Source organism: Meriones unguiculatus, chromosome X (assembly GCF_030254825.1).
Source record: "Meriones unguiculatus strain TT.TT164.6M chromosome X, Bangor_MerUng_6.1, whole genome shotgun sequence".
In the NCBI taxonomy this organism is placed as follows: domain Eukaryota; kingdom Metazoa; phylum Chordata; class Mammalia; order Rodentia; family Muridae; genus Meriones; species Meriones unguiculatus.
The window spans coordinates 99,437,887-99,455,568 of record NC_083369.1 but is presented as its reverse complement, the minus strand read 5'-3'; the positions used below and the strand labels follow the sequence as shown (position 1 = coordinate 99,455,568).

The 17,682-nt window shown below is 43.7% G+C and overlaps 1 protein-coding gene across 2 annotated transcripts; it reads right to left on the bottom strand.

Annotated features, from left to right (window-relative positions):
- Nucleotides 1-8,747: 8,747 nt before the first annotated feature.
- Zic3 (Zic family member 3) lies at nt 8,748-17,426 on the bottom strand. 2 transcript variants are annotated; one of them, XM_060374601.1, is made up of 5 exons: nt 17,057-17,426; nt 16,877-16,949; nt 13,070-14,290; nt 11,805-11,968; nt 8,748-10,972 (listed from the first exon to the last, which is right to left on the bottom strand). In XM_060374601.1, the coding sequence occupies exons 2-5, from the start codon at nt 16,908-16,910 to the stop codon at nt 10,793-10,795; spliced, it is 1,599 nt and encodes a 532-aa protein (XP_060230584.1). In that variant the 5' UTR covers nt 16,911-16,949; nt 17,057-17,426; the 3' UTR covers nt 8,748-10,792. The 2 variants fall into 2 exon arrangements, with proteins under 2 accessions (XP_060230584.1, XP_060230585.1); XM_060374602.1 differs by lacking the exons at nt 16,877-16,949; nt 17,057-17,426 and adding an exon at nt 14,525-14,649.
- Between the last annotated feature and the right edge of the window lie 256 nt (nt 17,427-17,682).

The window sequence follows — 17,682 nt, the reverse complement described above, 5'->3', positions numbered from 1 at the left end:
AACTGAGTGTCTTCATTTAATATAGCATTGGTCAGGCATTAAATAGTTCCTTCTAGTTTGGGTTATCACCATAGCCAATTGCATGTCGGGTATCACTGTGACAAAACATTTTTTTTTTCATCGAAGATAGTGAGATTTCCAAAGAAGCAGTATCTCTTTGGCCACACTCTCAAATTACATTCTCTTTTGGGAATCTGCTACACAGATACTAGCATACAAGACATAGGTGAGCAACTTTTCTGTGGGAGTTCTCAGCAGCTAACATGAGTAGCAATTTGTAAACAAATTTTATGCCTGGGGTCAATATCAAGGTACACTTATTTACTTTTTCACCACAAATAGCCATCAGTTTTCTTTGTCTCAAACATTTACAGAGGTAACTGTCACCAACAATATCTCATCATCTCACCAGTGAAGTTTCTGTGGGCCTGATTTTTGAGGAAGGCTTTAACTATTTATTTTCTAAGAAAAATACAACAAAAGGAAAAAGGAGTCAAAAGCTCTCCGGCTTTAAGAGCATGTTTTTCTGCACTTTCTTCTAGAGGGAAAGATGGAAACTGACAGACCTGATCATTAGGATTAGTCCTCATCTTCTCTTCCATCCAGCCACTGTAGACACTACAGTATCCAAGGAAACAAAGACATCTTTTGAAATTGGACATTTAATTTTTACCTTTTAAAGTTGAATCTTTCTTCTTTTGTCTTGTGTCAGGGCATCCAAGGCTGACTCTCAAATATGTAATTTTTCTACCTCAGATTCTTTAGTGCTGAGATTGCAGACTTGTGTCATCTCTTTATACCTATAGCAAAACTCACTTTTCTCTATGGAGCTATAGATGACACCCCCCCCCCCCACACACACACCATACACACCATACATACCATAACAGAATGCATCATAACATGATAAAACTGGAAGAATGACTGGAAAGTAATAAGCCTGGAGGCTAGTGTTTGTTTTGTTTTGATTTTTTTCATCTTAAATGAAACAACAGTCACCTCAGGAGTCCATAAACTTATTGTTACAATACTGACATTGGTCAAAACACTTCAAGACATCTTCCTTGGGAATTGTTTTCTAGGTTAGCTTCTAAGCTCCTCAGAAATATCAGTCTCATTACTCAATAGTCACACTCGCATAATACTAACATATTTTTAGCAGGGGAAAACTGGATGATTTCAAGTTTATGATCTAACCTTTTCTTTACATGTGAGTGTAGACTACCACTGAGTTTTAATGTCAGAAGCAAGTTGTAGATGAGAGTAAAAATTGATCCAGTTTAAGTACCATGTTTACAAGTTTCAAGTACTCAACTCTGGTTTTTAATCAAAGAATAAGTGTATTCATTGAAACACAATAAACAATAGGCATCTAATAATGTAAACTTTGTGTGTTTAAATAGTCAAGGCTATGGTCATAAGTCTACATGCTTGGTTTAGTGATTACATTTATGATGTTCCCAGTCTCCACTTGCTATTTAAAATATGTATTCATTTGTTCCTCAATATGAACTGTTACTTGCTTGTAATAAAATATTTCACATTATTAAAAATTGAAAACTGCCTCAAAGCTAACTACCTGCAAATGAAAAAGACACGAGCTAACATTTGTTCAGAGACTAGTCAGTGACAAAGTCTTAACGGAAGATTTTGTTGTTGTTGTTTTGCTTAGTTCTTAGACAGCTCTGGCATGTATTATTATTATAGTGTAGCTAGCTCACACACAACCTTGTAGCTTACCTTTCCAATAGCTTTTTAAAAATCTCAACAACATCATACTCTACTGCCTATTCCAAAATGTAGTTCTTGCTCTTAAAAACAAGCACAGAACAAGATTCTAACCAACATTGTTATAAACTTTATAATATAAATGGTAAAAAGCAAAAATCAACCTTCCTTGACTGTTTTTGTCTTTTTTAATTTTCAGGGGGTTTTTGTTTGTTTGTTTTGTTCTGCTTGTTTGTTTCAAGAATAGCATTTCTCTGTGTAGCCCTGGCTCTCCTGGAATGTACTCTGTAGACCAAGCTGGCCTCAAACTCAGAAAACTCAAGAAATCTGCCTGCCTCTGCCAGTGCTGACATTAAAGGTGTGCACCACCAACAACTGTTAGTATTTATATAAAAATGCCACGCTCACAATCAATCTTAAATCTGATGAGGTTTAATGGATAGAGAGAGAGAAGGAGAGACATGATAGGGGGAGGGGAGGGGACATCCAGACAGAGAAAGGGGCGAGGGGAAGGGAGTATAAGAGCAAGAAGGCAAGAGAGTAAGAGAGACAAAGTGGCCAGTTGATTATTTTATGGAGCAACTGAACCAGGCCTGCCAGGTCAGGGAGACACATGATGGCATCATAGGTTACTAGGCAACCCAGAAGCTGTTTGCCTAAATACTAACACTCCTTCTTTTCTATTTTTTAAAGACAGGTTCATCACTTCCAGGTTGGCCTCCAACTCTGTGTAGCTGAGAATAATGAAAAAATGAAGGTCTGATTCTTCTGTCTCTCCATCTCCAGTGCACGAATTACAATGGAGATGGTGTTTGGGATTAGTTTCTTGTATACTAGGCAAACACCCTTCTTTTTCTCCTACTCTGTAATTTTTTTTCTTTCTTTCATTGTTTTGTTTTTAGAGATAGGGTTTCTCTGTGTAACAGCCCTGGATGTCCTGGAACTTGCTCTGTAGTCCAGGCTGGGCTGGAACTCAGCCTTCTGTAAACTGGTATTAAAGTTGTGGACCACCGCACTCAACACTGTATTTTCTGCTCTTGGTGTAAATAAACAACAGGAATCAGAAAGAGATGAGCTATTACTTAAAAATTACAATAGGTATCCGTTTTAGTGAAACTGACCTGAAGTCCCAACAGCAATATACTCAGGTGGAAATTTTATGTCTTTCACTATAGCATAACCAAGGCAAATATAAACAGTGATGGTATTCAGAGATTACATTAGATTACAGATGGCAAGTTGAAACTAATGGATCAAGTAGGTTGTATCTGGAGAATCTTTCAAGTGTCTTCATGTTTCTAACAAATATTTAGCAATAATCTATAATTAATTAACATTAAACCTGATTTTAATAACACTTGTGTCCCATGATTCTGTAACTGTCCTAATCAATGATTGCCAAACTACCCCATAAATCAAGATGAAGGCTTTAGGAAAATACACTTCTACTGTTACAAAATGTCTCTTCTAGATTGTCACAGATACCCTCCTTTTACCTTTGATGGGTATTTACTTTTCTTTCTTACTCAAATATTGTTATGTAAATGTTCTTCATTATTCCAACTCCTGGTCTGTCTTCCTTCCTTCTACTGACCACCATTAATCCTTACATCTGAACTCTTCCCCAATCTCCCTTTACCCCCCAGCAATTGGCCTTGAGCCCCAGGGTAGAGGGAACTGAGAGCTCAACAGTTAGTTTGGGTTTGTTCCATGGGTTTTCTCAAGTTGACTGGCTACTGAAAAGCCAGCTATCATGTGAAAATGTGAATAGAATATAAATTGTCCCTATTCAACAGGTTAATAACAGTTATTTAGGGATTATGATTATAACTGTAATAAAGCAATAATCACAAAAATAATTTAAATGGTTTATTAACTCAAACAGCAATAGTAGAGATTTTGGATATTGCTTTTTGGATACAAACATTAACAAATTAACAGTAGCCAAATAAATACTCTACATTTCTGGTTTTAAATATCAGCTCGGATATTTGAAAGAGATTTGAAACAAAGCATGAGATAGTGTTTACTGGCTTCTGAACAAGGCCCTTCTTCAGTACCATTTTTCCATTTATAAATCTTAAATTGGAGAGGGAGCCTTTTGCTTTTTTCACTTCACAAATGGTTGTTGAAAACAGAATGCAATACACACAAAAAAAAAGTTTTGTTTTTTTTTTTTTAGACCTAAGGAAACAGCTACTACTCTTAAAATGATCACTTCAAAGTGTCAGACATCCAAATTGAGGTGGTTCTCTTTGAAATCTCATCAGTAAAACATTTCTCGCACAGTAGGTTCGGCATTAACCCTGCATTTACGATAGGTAGTATTATAGAGGGCTGGTTGCTGCATACCAACGTCAGTACCAAGTTCTTCGTCAGGAATTAGAGTCTGTCCCAGATACCAAGCAGGACAACACTGGCAAGAAAACAAAAAGTGAACTGCAGGTAGGTCAAAACAGGCCACGTTTTCTTACAGAAAAATGTCATAGAATATTACACGGATTTGTCGTCTTAAATGGCTAGTTTATAATAAAACAAGAAGGAATGTCTTATTTCTAGCATCTTATTTCTCGAGTCTTATTTCCAAATGCTCTCTACATAGACTGTATTTTCAAAAAGCAATTTAGACAAGGCACATAGCCTACTCGAGAGCAAATATAAACCTGCCATTTGTTGAAAGGTGTTTTATAGCTGCTATAAAGGTTCCACTTCTCTCCAGTCAGCAGATTAGCAAACAGGTTGAAGTGCTATCACATTTGAAATATGCAACACTGCTTAGTCCCTCAGCTGTTTTACTTTTAGCGTGTGTTTTGAAACAGTCTCTCTTAACTTTCAAAAAAATTGGGCTCCTGTGTTAAGTTACCATTAGAACACAGTGTTGCGAACAGTTCTCTTTTCAAATGTTTTCTGCAGAGGTAAGAGTTTTCAATGGTTATATGAAACAAAAGCTTTAGTGAGAAAAGAAGTGCCCTTTGGAGTCAACAAATATAACTTGCTCTGTTTTCCAGAAACTCCTATTAAAAAAAAAAAAAACAGTTTATGAAGTGACCCAATAACAGCAGCTCAGGTATCCCAAGGAAACCATTCACTAAAACATCTTAACTTGATTTTAAAGAAAAATGAAGACAATCTGTATTATATAATACAGAATATGTAGTATTTAAAGAGACAAACCCCTGTCTAACCCTTGGCTAACATGTCTCCAATTTTAAAAACTTTATATTCTAAATTCGATATTAAGAAATTTAACCAGAAAAAAGCTTACGTTTCAGGCTTCAGACAACAGCACATACACACACACAAAAAGACTAAAGCAAGCACAGTTTACTTCATTTGATATCTCAAAGATGTCAGTAGATTATTCCACCGCGGGCATGTGGGGTGGCCAATCCTGGGAAGGAAATTTCACCCACAGGAAAGAACAGGGAAGCTTGGTGGCAATTTCAAAATAAGTTTTCAAACTGCAGAAGAGTCTCCAATTCCTTTAACATGCAGAAATCACACATAATAAAAGCACAGGAAATACTATCGAGCATGCTAATTTTAATTGCCCAGAGGTTTTCAAAGCAAACACCGAAACTTAAATGCATAGTCCAAATTCTTGCTCCAAAACCACTGTCTTTGTGCATTGAAAAGGAGGAAAGACAACCCCATCAATTGTTCTCTGCAGATAAAGGCACTGTTTTGCAGATTTCCCCCAGATCAGTGCCAGACTTGCTAATGACCTGCCCACCCACCTGGGGCCCTTTCCAAGGTGGCCCTCAGGAACTGCCCCACATCTTCGTTTTCCAGAAAGCTTGATATTGGACAACCCAAAAAGGTTTGTCGGTTCGATTGGACGCTGGTCTCTAGGAACACACCTAGAACAGTTCCGGCAGCTTGTCTAAAGGAGAGAGGAGTCAATAAAATACGCGTGTAAGGTGTCATTTTCCTTACTAATAACACATGTTCAGATGAATCCGTAGCATTTTTATTTTCCTGTGCAGCAAACAGAAGCTCAAGACCCCAGAGTTATCAGTCCCGCATGAAGACAGTTAAGCTAAAACTGCATTTCGGCCCCCTTTTTCCTTTAACCTAAGACTACCTCACAAAAAGCATTAACAGTGCTGAATTTTCGTTAAGAATATGTAAATGGGTTATGCAAAAAAAGAAGCCTGGGGAAGGAGTAGCATACAAACTCTCAAAGGTACAAATGTGTTGACAAGCCTTCGTTTCCCTCCAAACGCGGCTTGACTATTGTCCTGAGAAAACGTTGTGCGCTGTTGTTCTTTTTTAAGGATTCGAAGGTACTGTGGAATCCCAACAAGGACACGCTTAATTCGACAAACACACACACTACGTGAGAACAGTGAGGAGAGAGGGATTGTGTGTGTTTATGTGTGTAACAGGAGCTTCTTCTGGTGGGTTTTGTGCCCAAATCTTGTGATAGCCTCCCCCCACAAAGCACATCAATTCCCCACCAGCGTGCCCAGGAAGAACTTCTTCGCTTCCATTTTTGTTTGTTTGTTTTTAAAGTGCGTTCAACTGCCACGACCTACATTGTCCCGTGAGCTTTGAGTTTCAACTCCACCACAGCACAGCAGCCAGTAGTCTGCGTTGCACTGCTCACCGTGGGGGTTCGTATCCGGCCGCCATGTTCCCTACTCTAAAGCCGCCCCCAAACCAACCTTCCTTCCCACATCCCTGTCCTTTCTTCCCCCCAACCCCCGCTTAGGCGAGGCCGCCCTCCCCGCGAGGCTCCTTTCAAACTCACCACCACCACCCCCTAGCCACAAAATCCTCCTCGACGGCTGCAAGACTACGCGCCTGCGCGCCGCGCCCGGGAGTGTGGGGGTTGGGGGAGTCCTATGGACCCCGCACTCTGGCTTGAAAAGGCCGAAGCCACCGGGAGTAGGGGAGGGGTTGAGGCCCGGACTGGAGCCTCTTCTGTCCTTCCTGCGAGTCCCTACTAAGGCGCCGGCCGAGCTCTCACACGTGCGCGCTAAAAACCCACTTCAAAGTGTGTTCCCAGTGAAGAGGAGGCCCCTTTTGGGTCAGCCTCATACTCAGAGCAGGCCGCCTAACGGGCTGGAACCTGAGTGCCTCCATCCCTGGTACGACAAATGCGTTTGGAGGGCCGAGCAAGAGGGTTTTCGCGGACCGCTATGGAAAGGCAGCAAGCGCCCTCTGGGCACCATCGTCCTTACTCCCACCCCCACCTCCAGTGGAAAAGGAATTGAACACAAAGTTTGCTGGCAGCTCTATGCTGTAGCCTTCGGAGCTCGCCATTGTTTGGGCTCGTATTGACCCCAGGTCGGGATTAGGCAGAGGCTGATTTCTGCTTTACAGCCCCGACAGCCTAATGAGGCCGAGAGGCGATGGGGCGCGAAGCCGCGTAGGAGCCAAAGGCGATCCGCTAGCTTATGGCCGCCAAGGGTCCTGTTGGTGGAGGTCAAAGGGTCAGCGGGCAGAAACCGCGAGAGAATTGACGTTAGGAAATGAGGTCCCCCTCCTCTCTAGCCAAACCTCAAGCGGAGATTTAGAAGAATTTCGTGTTGTGGACAAGGTCCAGGAGCTTCCTAAGGACTTCTGAAACCTCTGGTGTCACCCTCCCTGCCTTATACCCAGCTAGAGCCCAACTGGAGACTTGGCTCTCCAGGGCCTGTGACAGGAGAGGTATAGGCACTAGTATAGCAGTACCCTTCATTCAGCTGTTGGGACAGCCTGTCAGAAACTTACAAGTTATCATTTCTTTGGACTTCTGGTTTGATTTGGGTGGATTTTCTTAGGAGGAAAAGATGTAAGAGACAGCCAAAGCCCGGAGCTAAAGAGACAAGGACAAGTCAAGCAGAAATGGGGAATGCACTAACTCTCCTGGAAGGCTTTGGGAACACTAGTTCATCCTTCACAATACCTACTAGACAGTCATGCTTAGCCTGGATGCTGATCTTTGAACCTTCCAAACCAGATGAAGGCCAGGGTTCATTTGTCATGCTTGGAAACGCTATCTCCCTTTCCCCCTACTTAACAGTTGGGACTTTTAAGCTAACCCCCATTTATAGGAGTAGATTACTAAGGACCTAGCATGGACTTTTGAGTTTTAGCATTTGTGACATGGTTGTGTGTGATTATTCTCTTAGGCTGCTTACTTTAAATTCAAGAATATGAATACGCACTCCCAATGCCAGATTATCGGCAAGAAAAATCAAAGAATTAAAAAAAAATCAAGAAAAAAATTGCATAAAGTACATTTTTGAGAAATTTGCTGTACTCAAATCAAGAAGGAATCATGAGAAGCACACTTTTTATAGTTATTAGGTTATCAATGTTATTTTTCAGCTTCCTCTCATAGGACACTCAGTGCTGTATGTCAATATCTATAGTAAAATATTTTCAAGCCACTAAGAAAACCTAGAACTATTTGTGTCTGTTAATGAGAGCTTTCTTATTATTTAATTAATGTAAGCAAGGGTTTTAACCTATCTCTACTTAAAGTTAGGTTAGGATTGGGTCAGCAGGGAGGGAACCCATGGAGAACAGTAAATTGTGGAGGCTCATTGAATATGGAGAAGAAAGGCTAGCCATTTGCATTTCACAATGACAACATTTTTTTAAGTCTTATGATTAAAACTTTTCTGAAAAATTGCTGAGAACTTAAAATGATCTCTGGTCTGTATGAGAGGGAAAGTCTGAAATATCGATCTGGCCCAAACCCTTCAGTGTCAAGGTCAAGACTGGAATGGCTGGGAAGGGTGTGGTACGGGTTACCTGCTCTGCACATGAGTGATGATTCCAATTAATGTTCTTGGCTTTCAGACTGATACTAGCAAAGTGAAGTGCAAAAGACAGCATTTTTCACTAAGAAAATATTGCTTCCAAAGCAAATTACAATTAAAAATTTCCAGTAATTAATCGTTGACAAAAAAATAAGTATATAACAAAATAAATTGTTTCAATGTATCCTGGGAAGCAAAGTTTGTTTTAAATCACCAGAAATCCTCTAAGCATTTCAATTTTACATTGATTTATTTGAACATGGGAAAATATTGGGCACCAAATACAAAAAATGTTATAACATAAATATGATGTGCCAAGACTTTATTTCTTCAAAAAGAACAATCAACAAACGTCTAGAATTGAAAATGATTATATAATACCAAATTGACTGCCACCAAAAGCTGAGAGCATTGCCCCTTAAAGAGAAAGGGGTACTTAAGCCTATTATTCATTACATTTCTAAATACTTTACAATTCCTTATCTCCACTTTTCTGTTATTCATGTAGATATTGTGCTCTCAATAACCATCAGCACCCTTAAAAAGGTCTTCAAACTCTACCCACTTCAACCCCCCAAAATAGTAATCAGTTTCTTTTCCATAGACCCATTGTAAAAAGAACTGTTTGTCCAAATGAGTTGCTTCACTGAAGATTAAATGGATTGTTAACATTTTATCACAGAACAAACAACCGTTTTTCATTGTTACTGATTTTAATGAAAACAATGCTCTTATCATCTTTGTCTACAAGTAATGAACTTTAAAAATAACATATTTTGCAAATATTTTTCTTTCCACAATACCATTTAGGAAATTCTGCAGTTATTACACCGCTATACAAATGTTATGAATAATTGTGATAATCATGAATTTAACTATATACAGTAAACAAATCAGCCTTTACCATCCAAAATTCAAAGACTATGTTTTTTTTTTTTGTTTTTGTTTTTTTAAGAAGCACTTTAACCATGAGAAGCACTGCTATACTGGCCTCTGTCATTGTCATTATTTCAGAGATGTGCTATCTTTTGAAAATATAGCGCTAAATAGAATTGATAGGCAGATTAGGTAAGTCATAGATACAAACATATAGGTATATGAGTGATCTCTTGATAGACATGCATCCTGCCATAATTTTCGTTTTTATGTAAGGTGATAAAGAACTAAGGGACATAAAACTAATTAGGTTACCTTATGTTTATATATGTAGGGCAGGGATGATTAAATCCAGCTTCTCAGTCTTTGAAGTACAAGATTGAGATGTCATGGCCACTAAATGAATTGATCACTATTATTTGATTTGCATGCCGAAAATCCAGGACAAACACATTTAAACCTGCAGTTAAACAACCATCTGAGCTAGAGATTAAGAAAGGAGGGTTCTTCCCAGATGGACACTGACATTGTAAGGAATCTACACTGCAATAGAAAAATAATTTAACAATTAAAAAAAGGGATCTGAGTGAGTTATAAATACCAACAAACAAAATTCAATTTACTAACATCTCCTATTTGTAGGAGGCTGTTACAAAACAAAAGTCAGTGTGGTTCAAAAATTGTAAATTGTGTTCCTTCTCTCAAAACAATAATTGTTTAATGCTAAAGCAGTTATAATCAAAAGCTGTACAGACTTTGTTAGAAAACATTTATCCATAAATATTGTTCAGTTCCCGGCACTTGCAGCAATAATTAAATTACAAACGATAAATATGGCATCAACGGATATGTATTTACAAAAAAAAAAAGTTATTACAAAAGGCAACTGTATACTAAACGTCACAATCTGTGTAGAGTAACATCATATCCTCAGCCTGAAAAAATACTGAACAACAAGTTTCGACCCCATTAGACGAAGATACATTCACAAGTGTAATGCTTTGAAGAAAAGTTCAAGACATAACAGGACTTTGGCATGGTTTAAGACTGTGAGAGTTTAAACAATCACCACTAAGGCGAAGAAGAATTTCCATCAGTTTAACATCACCACCACCAAGCCTTCGATAACTTCCTCAAGAAACAGGACAAGTGTTAAAATGATTTGAAGGAGTTTCAGAACGGGGTGTACAGAGAGCAAGAGGAAGGGGCAGGAAAAGCAGTGAAAAGATTTTGTAAAAAAAAAAAATCCTTCAAATTCCAAAACATATTTTCTAATCCTGAGAAAAGGGCATGGCTACTTTTGGATCTTGTCCAAAACCTTCCTGAACAATTGCAATTACCAAGATGTAGCCCTATATATGGCCTCTTGCTTTAAAACTCCATTTCCATCTGATTTGTCTCGGTTTTCTTTTTTTAATGCGTTTTGGTTGTCCTCAGACGTACCATTCGTTAAAATTGGGAGGAAGTCCAGGGTTGTGGCTGGTGCTAGTTTGAACTGCAGAAGGGGTTTTAGTGGTATCTTTACTGTTTGCAGAAGCTATAGCGGGTGGAGTGGAAGATTCATAGCCTGAACTGGCAGCAGGGGATGAATCTGACCCTTGAGATTCATGAACCTAAAATTAACATGTATATATTATAATGAATATAATTCCAACTGGCAATGTGAAAGCAATATAAATAAATAAAAACCCCCAACAACAACAAAACAATAGCAGATTTGAACACTGTAAGAGCAAGACCGCCCACTGACCCACTTAAAAGAAAAACGTGATTTAAATTTTTTTCCATATTACTAATGTCTAGATACCCCTAGTATTTCCATCAAAAAACCAAGCTGGAAAAGAAATAAAGAATTTCATTTTAGTCGTGCTACTTTAAAAATGCTTTCTCCGTGGATGGAGTGGGCAAGTAGTTATTTTGCGGGCCTTATGAAATAGTCACTCCTGATTTCACAGCCATATTTCGTCCTGGGAAACCAGGTATAGAGATGAGTGGCACAGGGGTGGATTGGAGACTGGGGGCTGTGAATTCCCACATATGTCTTGGAATCAGACTGTGCTCCTCAGCCCTATTGTTTCATGAGAAGCCGAGGAGCAAACGAACGACTCTACCTCGGGTTCGGCGGGTCCACTCCGGATTCCCACCGTGGGCTAAGACAGGAGGAGGTGGCCGCTGAAGCCTGAAGCCCTGGCGAGCTCGGTTAGAGCTTTCCGGTAAACAACTGATTGTTCCCTCCACTCTCTCTCCCCCTCCCGACCGTGCTCACTCTCCTTCTGCTCCCCCCCCACCACCCCCATCCTCAAAATGGGTTCAAGGTGTCAGTGCTGGAGCAAATCGGATTTAACGTGGATGATAGAGGGTTGGCAGCGTGGGCGCTTCCGTTCTGCAGCCCTGTATCAGACCAAATGTTTACAAACCGCCGACCGCTAATAAAGAGGTAATTACCTTCATGTGTTTGCGCAGGGAGCTCGGGTGTGTGTAAGACTTGTCGCACACTTTGCATATGTAGGGCTTATCCGAGGTATGAACATGCATGTGCTTCTTGCGGTCACTGCTATTGGCAAACCGTCTGTCGCAGCCTTCGAATTCACATTTAAAAGGTTTCTCACCTGCAAAAGGGGAAAAATGCAAAAGGAGGGGGAGAACATACTTAAACCCAGAAACTTCTCCAAGTGCTACCGCGGGAGATTAGCGTCAGGCAGTGTTTCTGTTGAGGGAAGCGCGGACTGTGGAAGGATGTGGCATCTGTTTTCCCAGGAGAAAAACCTAGAGTGTTGGTTGAGCTCGCTGGATTGGGGAACGGTGATCTGAGGCAGGGGTAGAGTAGGGCCGGCCCAGAACCTCATCATCCCTTTGTTTTCTCAGGACAAGAGAAAGCTCTCGGACCCTCCGAAGTTTGCCCTAAGTTGTGGTCCCATGCCAAAAGAACCAGGGTTCCGAATGTGCGAACACATTGTGCCACCACCTAGGCGGTGTAACTAAGCCTGGCAGGACAATGGGCCGGCATGGGACAGTCCTATCCGTCCCCTTCTTTGTGTCTTTTAATTTGCCTCTTTCAAATGTAGCAATTTTGTACAGCCTCGTAGTCTTACTAATTTTCGGAAAGAAAACACTATAAATCCAGGGGCTACACAGAATTTTACAAGAGGTTGTTCTGAGCAAACCAAGGAAACTGTAGTGCCTTTTCTACTTTAGCTTTCCTCCAGAGGACTGAACTGAACCTGAAGCTCCAAATAAAAATACTTTGACAAAAGTATCAGTCATTTAATTAGGAGATATGCCAATCAAGTGTAAAAAAGAACGGAAGTAACCAAAGTTAGTTTTCATTAGCATTTCTATGGTTGCCTTCCTCGAATGTGTTCAGAGAGCTAAGTCGCTTGTAAGCAATATACTCTATCTCAACACTTTCGGAGTCTCCTCCTAGTAACCCAGAAAACAAAAAGAGGTGGCGTCAGTTGGTTCCTGGGCGCGAGAAGGTCCCAGTTAAGTTCCTGAGACCACAGCAGTAGGCAAGGGAAGTTAGAACTCGGCTAAAGCGCCTCAGGTTCCCGGAGGGTGAGGGGTGGAGAGGCTGTGACAGTACTTCTTTACTGAATAGCCTCGGCGGGGCGCCGCCCCTCTGCTTGGCCTCCACCCCCCACTCTGTTCAAGTACGTTTAGTGGCAGGGTTCCCCCAGGAAGGCCAGTGCCCACCTGTCTGCTCCCCTTACCTGTGTGGGTCCTTTTGTGGATCTTGAGGTTCTCAGAGCGGGCAAAAATCTTCCCACAACCTGGGAAGGGACATGGAAAGGGCTTCTCGCCTGTGTGCACTCGGATATGGTTGACCAGTTTGTACTTCGCCTTGAAAGATTTGCCTTCGCGGGGACATTCCTCCCAATAGCAGACGTGGTTATTCTGCTCAGGGCCCCCGACATGCTCCATGGTGACATGAGTAACCAACTCGTGCATGGTACTGAAGGTCCGGTCACAGCTCTTCTTGGGCCGGCTCAGCTGAGCCTCCTCGATCCACTTACAGGACAGCTCCTGCTTGATGGGCTGCCGCATGTAACGGAAGAATGCGCCAGGCCCGTGGTGTGCCGCCACGTTCACGCCCATGTTCATGTTCATGGGGCTATAGTTAGGGAACTGCGCACTGGCCGCATAGGGGTCTGTGCGCGGGCTAGCTACTGGGCGGTATGGGTCTGCACGGCCAAATAGCTCCCCGCGGAGCCCGAGATGGACCTGGTTGTTGTCCATGTGCCCTGTGGGTGACGGGTGCCCAGCGCCCTGCTCATGAAGCCCAGGAAAGAGCAAGTACCCAGGAGGCTCAGGAATACCAGCTGGACCGTGAAGACCGCTGGCCGAGCCAGCGAAAAGCCCATGCTGCCCGCCCCCGGAGGCTGCCTCGCTGAGCCCAGAACCACGCTGACGGAACAGAAAGTCGCGAGTAGAGTTGAAGGCGGCAGAAGCAGCACCGCCGTAGGTGGGCACCTGGCTGGCGTGATGGTGGTGATGGTGGTGGTGGCCCAGGGCGTTGGCATAACCTGAACCTTGCGGTGTGAAAGCTGAGCTCTGGCCCGAAGACAGATCATGAGCGGTGGCTGGGCTCAACTTGAAGGCGGCGGCCGCAGCAGCAGCCGCAGCGTGGGTTGAGTCCCCGAAGGGATTCAATCCCATGCCTGCAGGCTCGCGGTTGGGCATCTCATGGTGGCGCGGAGCACCGAAGCTGCCCACTCCCAGCCCAGGGAACTGCGGGCCTCCGTCCAGGAGCATCGTCATAGGTGGGGCGTCCTGGACACAGAAGATCAGGCTGAAGTGAGCAAAGGTACAGGTACAGGCGAAGGAGATCTCTGAAGGGCCGTAGTTGTAGAGGGATGGCGGCGGCTGAACACAGCTCGGAGAACCCCTAGGCGCTACCGGGAGCAGCAACTTTCCTTGGCTGTAAGAGTCTCCTGCAGAGGGACAGGAAGGAGGAGGGAAGAAAAAGGATTGGGGGTGGGGGTGAAGGGAGAGGAGAAGGGAGGAGAAAAGACTCTAGGACTAAATTTGCTTAACAAACTAACAGGAGCGCACAAAGAAAAATAAGCAAAATAATAAGTGGAGGGCGGGGTTTGTCAATCCTGTCCCGGACACCCCTCCTCTACTCTAGAGCGCGGAGCCACCCGGCCAGAAGGCTCCTTGGGTACCGGCTTTCCGGCGCGACTGCACCAAGTAGTGCAGGAGGATCCTGGCTAGCAGGCAGGCAGCCTGTATGTTCGCCTGGCGAGTCCAAGCCTCTTCACTTCCAGAGTAATGTCCTTGGACTGATAAAGTCAATCACTCACTCACACATAAACCAAGCGGGAGGCTGGGCAGCGCACACCAATGGGGAGCCAGCAGGCCTGAGATCACCTGACCCCCGGCCCTGCCGCCCATTGGCCACCGCCACACTGATTGGCAGTGTGAACAGAAGAACATGGCAGCCGCTGCCGGGCGACCACAGCTGATTGGGTATCTGCGGAGCGCCCTGGCAGGTGAGGCGGCGGCTGCTCAGCTTCCCTAAGTGGGTTGCGCTGGGCTTCCCAGGCTGTGAAGAACTGGGGCCAGGCTTTGGCAAGCTAGGGGACAGAGTTGGGCCTCTCCTTGACTTTCCCTGTTCCAAGCCTGTCCCAAGCACCGCTCCCGCGATCTGTACCCGCTTGGACTAAAGAAACTCTTTGACCCGAGAAGATACTTCTCTCTACCGTTCCTTTTTTTTGTCCAGCAGACACTCTGGTGCCCACTTAGGACCCTGCCACCGCACCGCTTTAAGAACGCGTTCCCTCCGTAAGTTCCGAGAACAAATTCCTGCACGAGTGGAGTAGATCCGTATTCCTGACCAGCCGCGGCTTCCACCCTACACCCCATTAGAAGATCCCGGACCCAGGCAGAGTTAGCTGCTCTCTTTCTGTGTCCCGAACTCAAGGTAGACGTCCACCGCCTTAACTAGAAGAAACAATTGCTCATAGAACTGACGTCCGGAACTTCGGAGTCAGGCTGTGACCTGCGGTCTGTGATTAGCGGCTGTACTCACTGCTACTCAGCAGCATTCTCCCCGCCCGGTGATGCGACATACACAATACAACAACCATATAAAGCATAAGCTAAGCAAACGGCAGGAAACACAATTGAGACAGAAAACAAACACACCTCATGAAACACGCAGAGCATGATAAAGAACACAGAATACAGCATCAACATTAAACACAGCACAGCAAACATAATAGACACAAACCAGAAACATGCATAAATCCTAAATATGCAAGAAAACAGCCTATGCACACAAAACACAGTAAACACACTAGACAGTCACTGGTTTCCCTGTGCCTGAATCAACAAGCTTTGACTCCTCAACGTTTTGAACCACAAAAGTGGAAAGGACAACTAGTATCTGGAATTATCCTTCCCTTTTAACATCCTGTGCTTTGCTCTCTTCTATGCCTACCCAGAGAAGCATCTAGTGAATTACTTTACAGGGGATTGTGTTTGAGTGGCCTCCTTACCCCACTACTGTTCTCCTGGTGTGAATTTAGATTGTTTGTTTCCTGAACAAAATGACAAGAAACAGGGTTATAAATCCACTCATGGTTTGTCCAGCAAAGGATGGAGGGAAGTAAGTGGGAAAAAAAGGTTGTGAGATGGCTGTGGTCAAATCTTGAGCAGGGCAGAGCCCCGAAGTCTATTCCTTGGGGGAGAGGGGGGTTCACAGCCTGGCCACCATCTCTCTGTAGGAAACAACATCTGCTCAAGTTCAGAGGCGCCAGGAGAAACCCTCTCAAGCAGCGCTTTCTAACTGCAGCTTTTCTGCCCTCCTATCTGATTAATTTGGCCAACACTTCACCTCTACGCTAGTTTGCTAAAAGAAAGTGTTACTGGCCCCACATCTTATAATAGTCACCCCTTCACATCCAATTCACCCCAGTCTCCCTTCACATTCAGAGCCTTCTCCACAAGAAGGAAGGTGAGCTCACTGCTGACTTAAATTATTCCATCTTCTGAAAATAAGCTCTCCAAAAAATGGCTTCATTATCCCTCTACAGAGTTTCTTTAAGAGGGTCTGGGGAGTTTTGGAGAATGACAAATATGCTTAAACCATGCAAATTAATTCCGTGGAGCCAGGTTTGCAAAAAGGGAGAACTGCTTTTCTTCCTTTCCTCTTTCTCTTATTTTTTCTCAATTTCCTCTTGAGCATCCCTCTACCTCTCATCAACCTTATCAACCCAGGGTGTGTAGCTGCCTAGGAGAAAAAGTTTGGATGCCCTCGCTGAGCGGGTCCTAGAAATAGCCATTCTGGAAGCTTGGATATTGACAGGCGGCTGTTGCTCCACTGAAGCTGCAAGAGTTTCCCAGCAATCCCTGCAGATGCCTGGATAAGCGAGGGTCTTGCAAGATTGGAAATCTGGGCAAGCCACCCGGCAAAGGATTGTAGAAGTGGGTTGGCAGTTGGGGACTAGCATGCCTTTTTTTGGGGAGGAGTCTCGAACGCAGGGCCAGGGGATAAGTTGTCGCAGCTGACCTACCGAGTACCCAGTGTCCGTTTTGATGCGGCCACATTCCGATAATTAATTGCCTCTAGCACGCGCTCTGCAGTCCCTGGAACAAAAAGGCATAATTCAATTAGATTATCAACCGAGAAATGGGAAGGTGGGAAAGGGGGAGGGGGAGTGCTACTTAAGGAGCAGATTCAGCTAGGCCAAAACCTGGGCAGAGGAGCTCTTCTCCCGGTAGCCAGGCCTCTTTGGAGAGCAGTTGTCCAGTGAGGCTCAGGGTTTCCAGGTAATCTCCCCCGGCCCGACAAAGGATGAGACTGAGAAATCTCTGAGCAACAGGGCACGGGGCCGGCCATTCGAATTCTGTTGTGGTTACGACGGATGGGAGTTTCCATATTTTCAGAGGGGACGCCCTGACTCTTATTAGCGTTGGAAAGTATTATCTCTTCAGCTGTAGCAAGTCGCTGCATGAAAAAATAAAGCTCCCTACACCTCACAAAATAAACCAGTATTTTAGGGTACGAGGAAAGTTAACTTTTTCTCATAAGTTGCGGCTTCTCTCCCAAGCTGCCTTTTTGAAGGAGACATTTGGAACGACTTGCAGTGGGTGGGGGTGGACAGAGAACTTTCAGGAGCTGAATCTGAGAGCCAGCCAAGTGGCGACTTGAAAGAGCAAAATTGTCCCTGCACTGAAGCTAGGGCAAGACATGGAGAGCGTTCATGCCCCCCTCCCCTTTCCCCCAGGTGCAGAAAAGAATCATAGCATCAGGCAGGACCACTTGAACCCAGGTCGTGGTTCTTATTTTCCACTATAACCGAGGTTTCCCTCAGCAGCT

What these genes read in the sequence shown, in the direction of transcription:
- Zic3 (XM_060374601.1), bottom strand. Translation starts at nt 16,910, where the DNA reads ATGTGGCCGCATCAAAACGGACACTGGGTACTCG. An exon ending in AAACGGACACTGGGTACTCG is followed by an intron (nt 14,291 to 16,876) that starts GTAGGTCAGCTG and finishes GTCCCTCTGCAG; the next exon opens with GAGACTCTTACAGCCAAGGA. An exon ending in CCCTGCGCAAACACATGAAG is followed by an intron (nt 10,973 to 11,804) that starts GTAATTACCTCT and finishes TGTTAATTTTAG; the next exon opens with GTTCATGAATCTCAAGGGTC.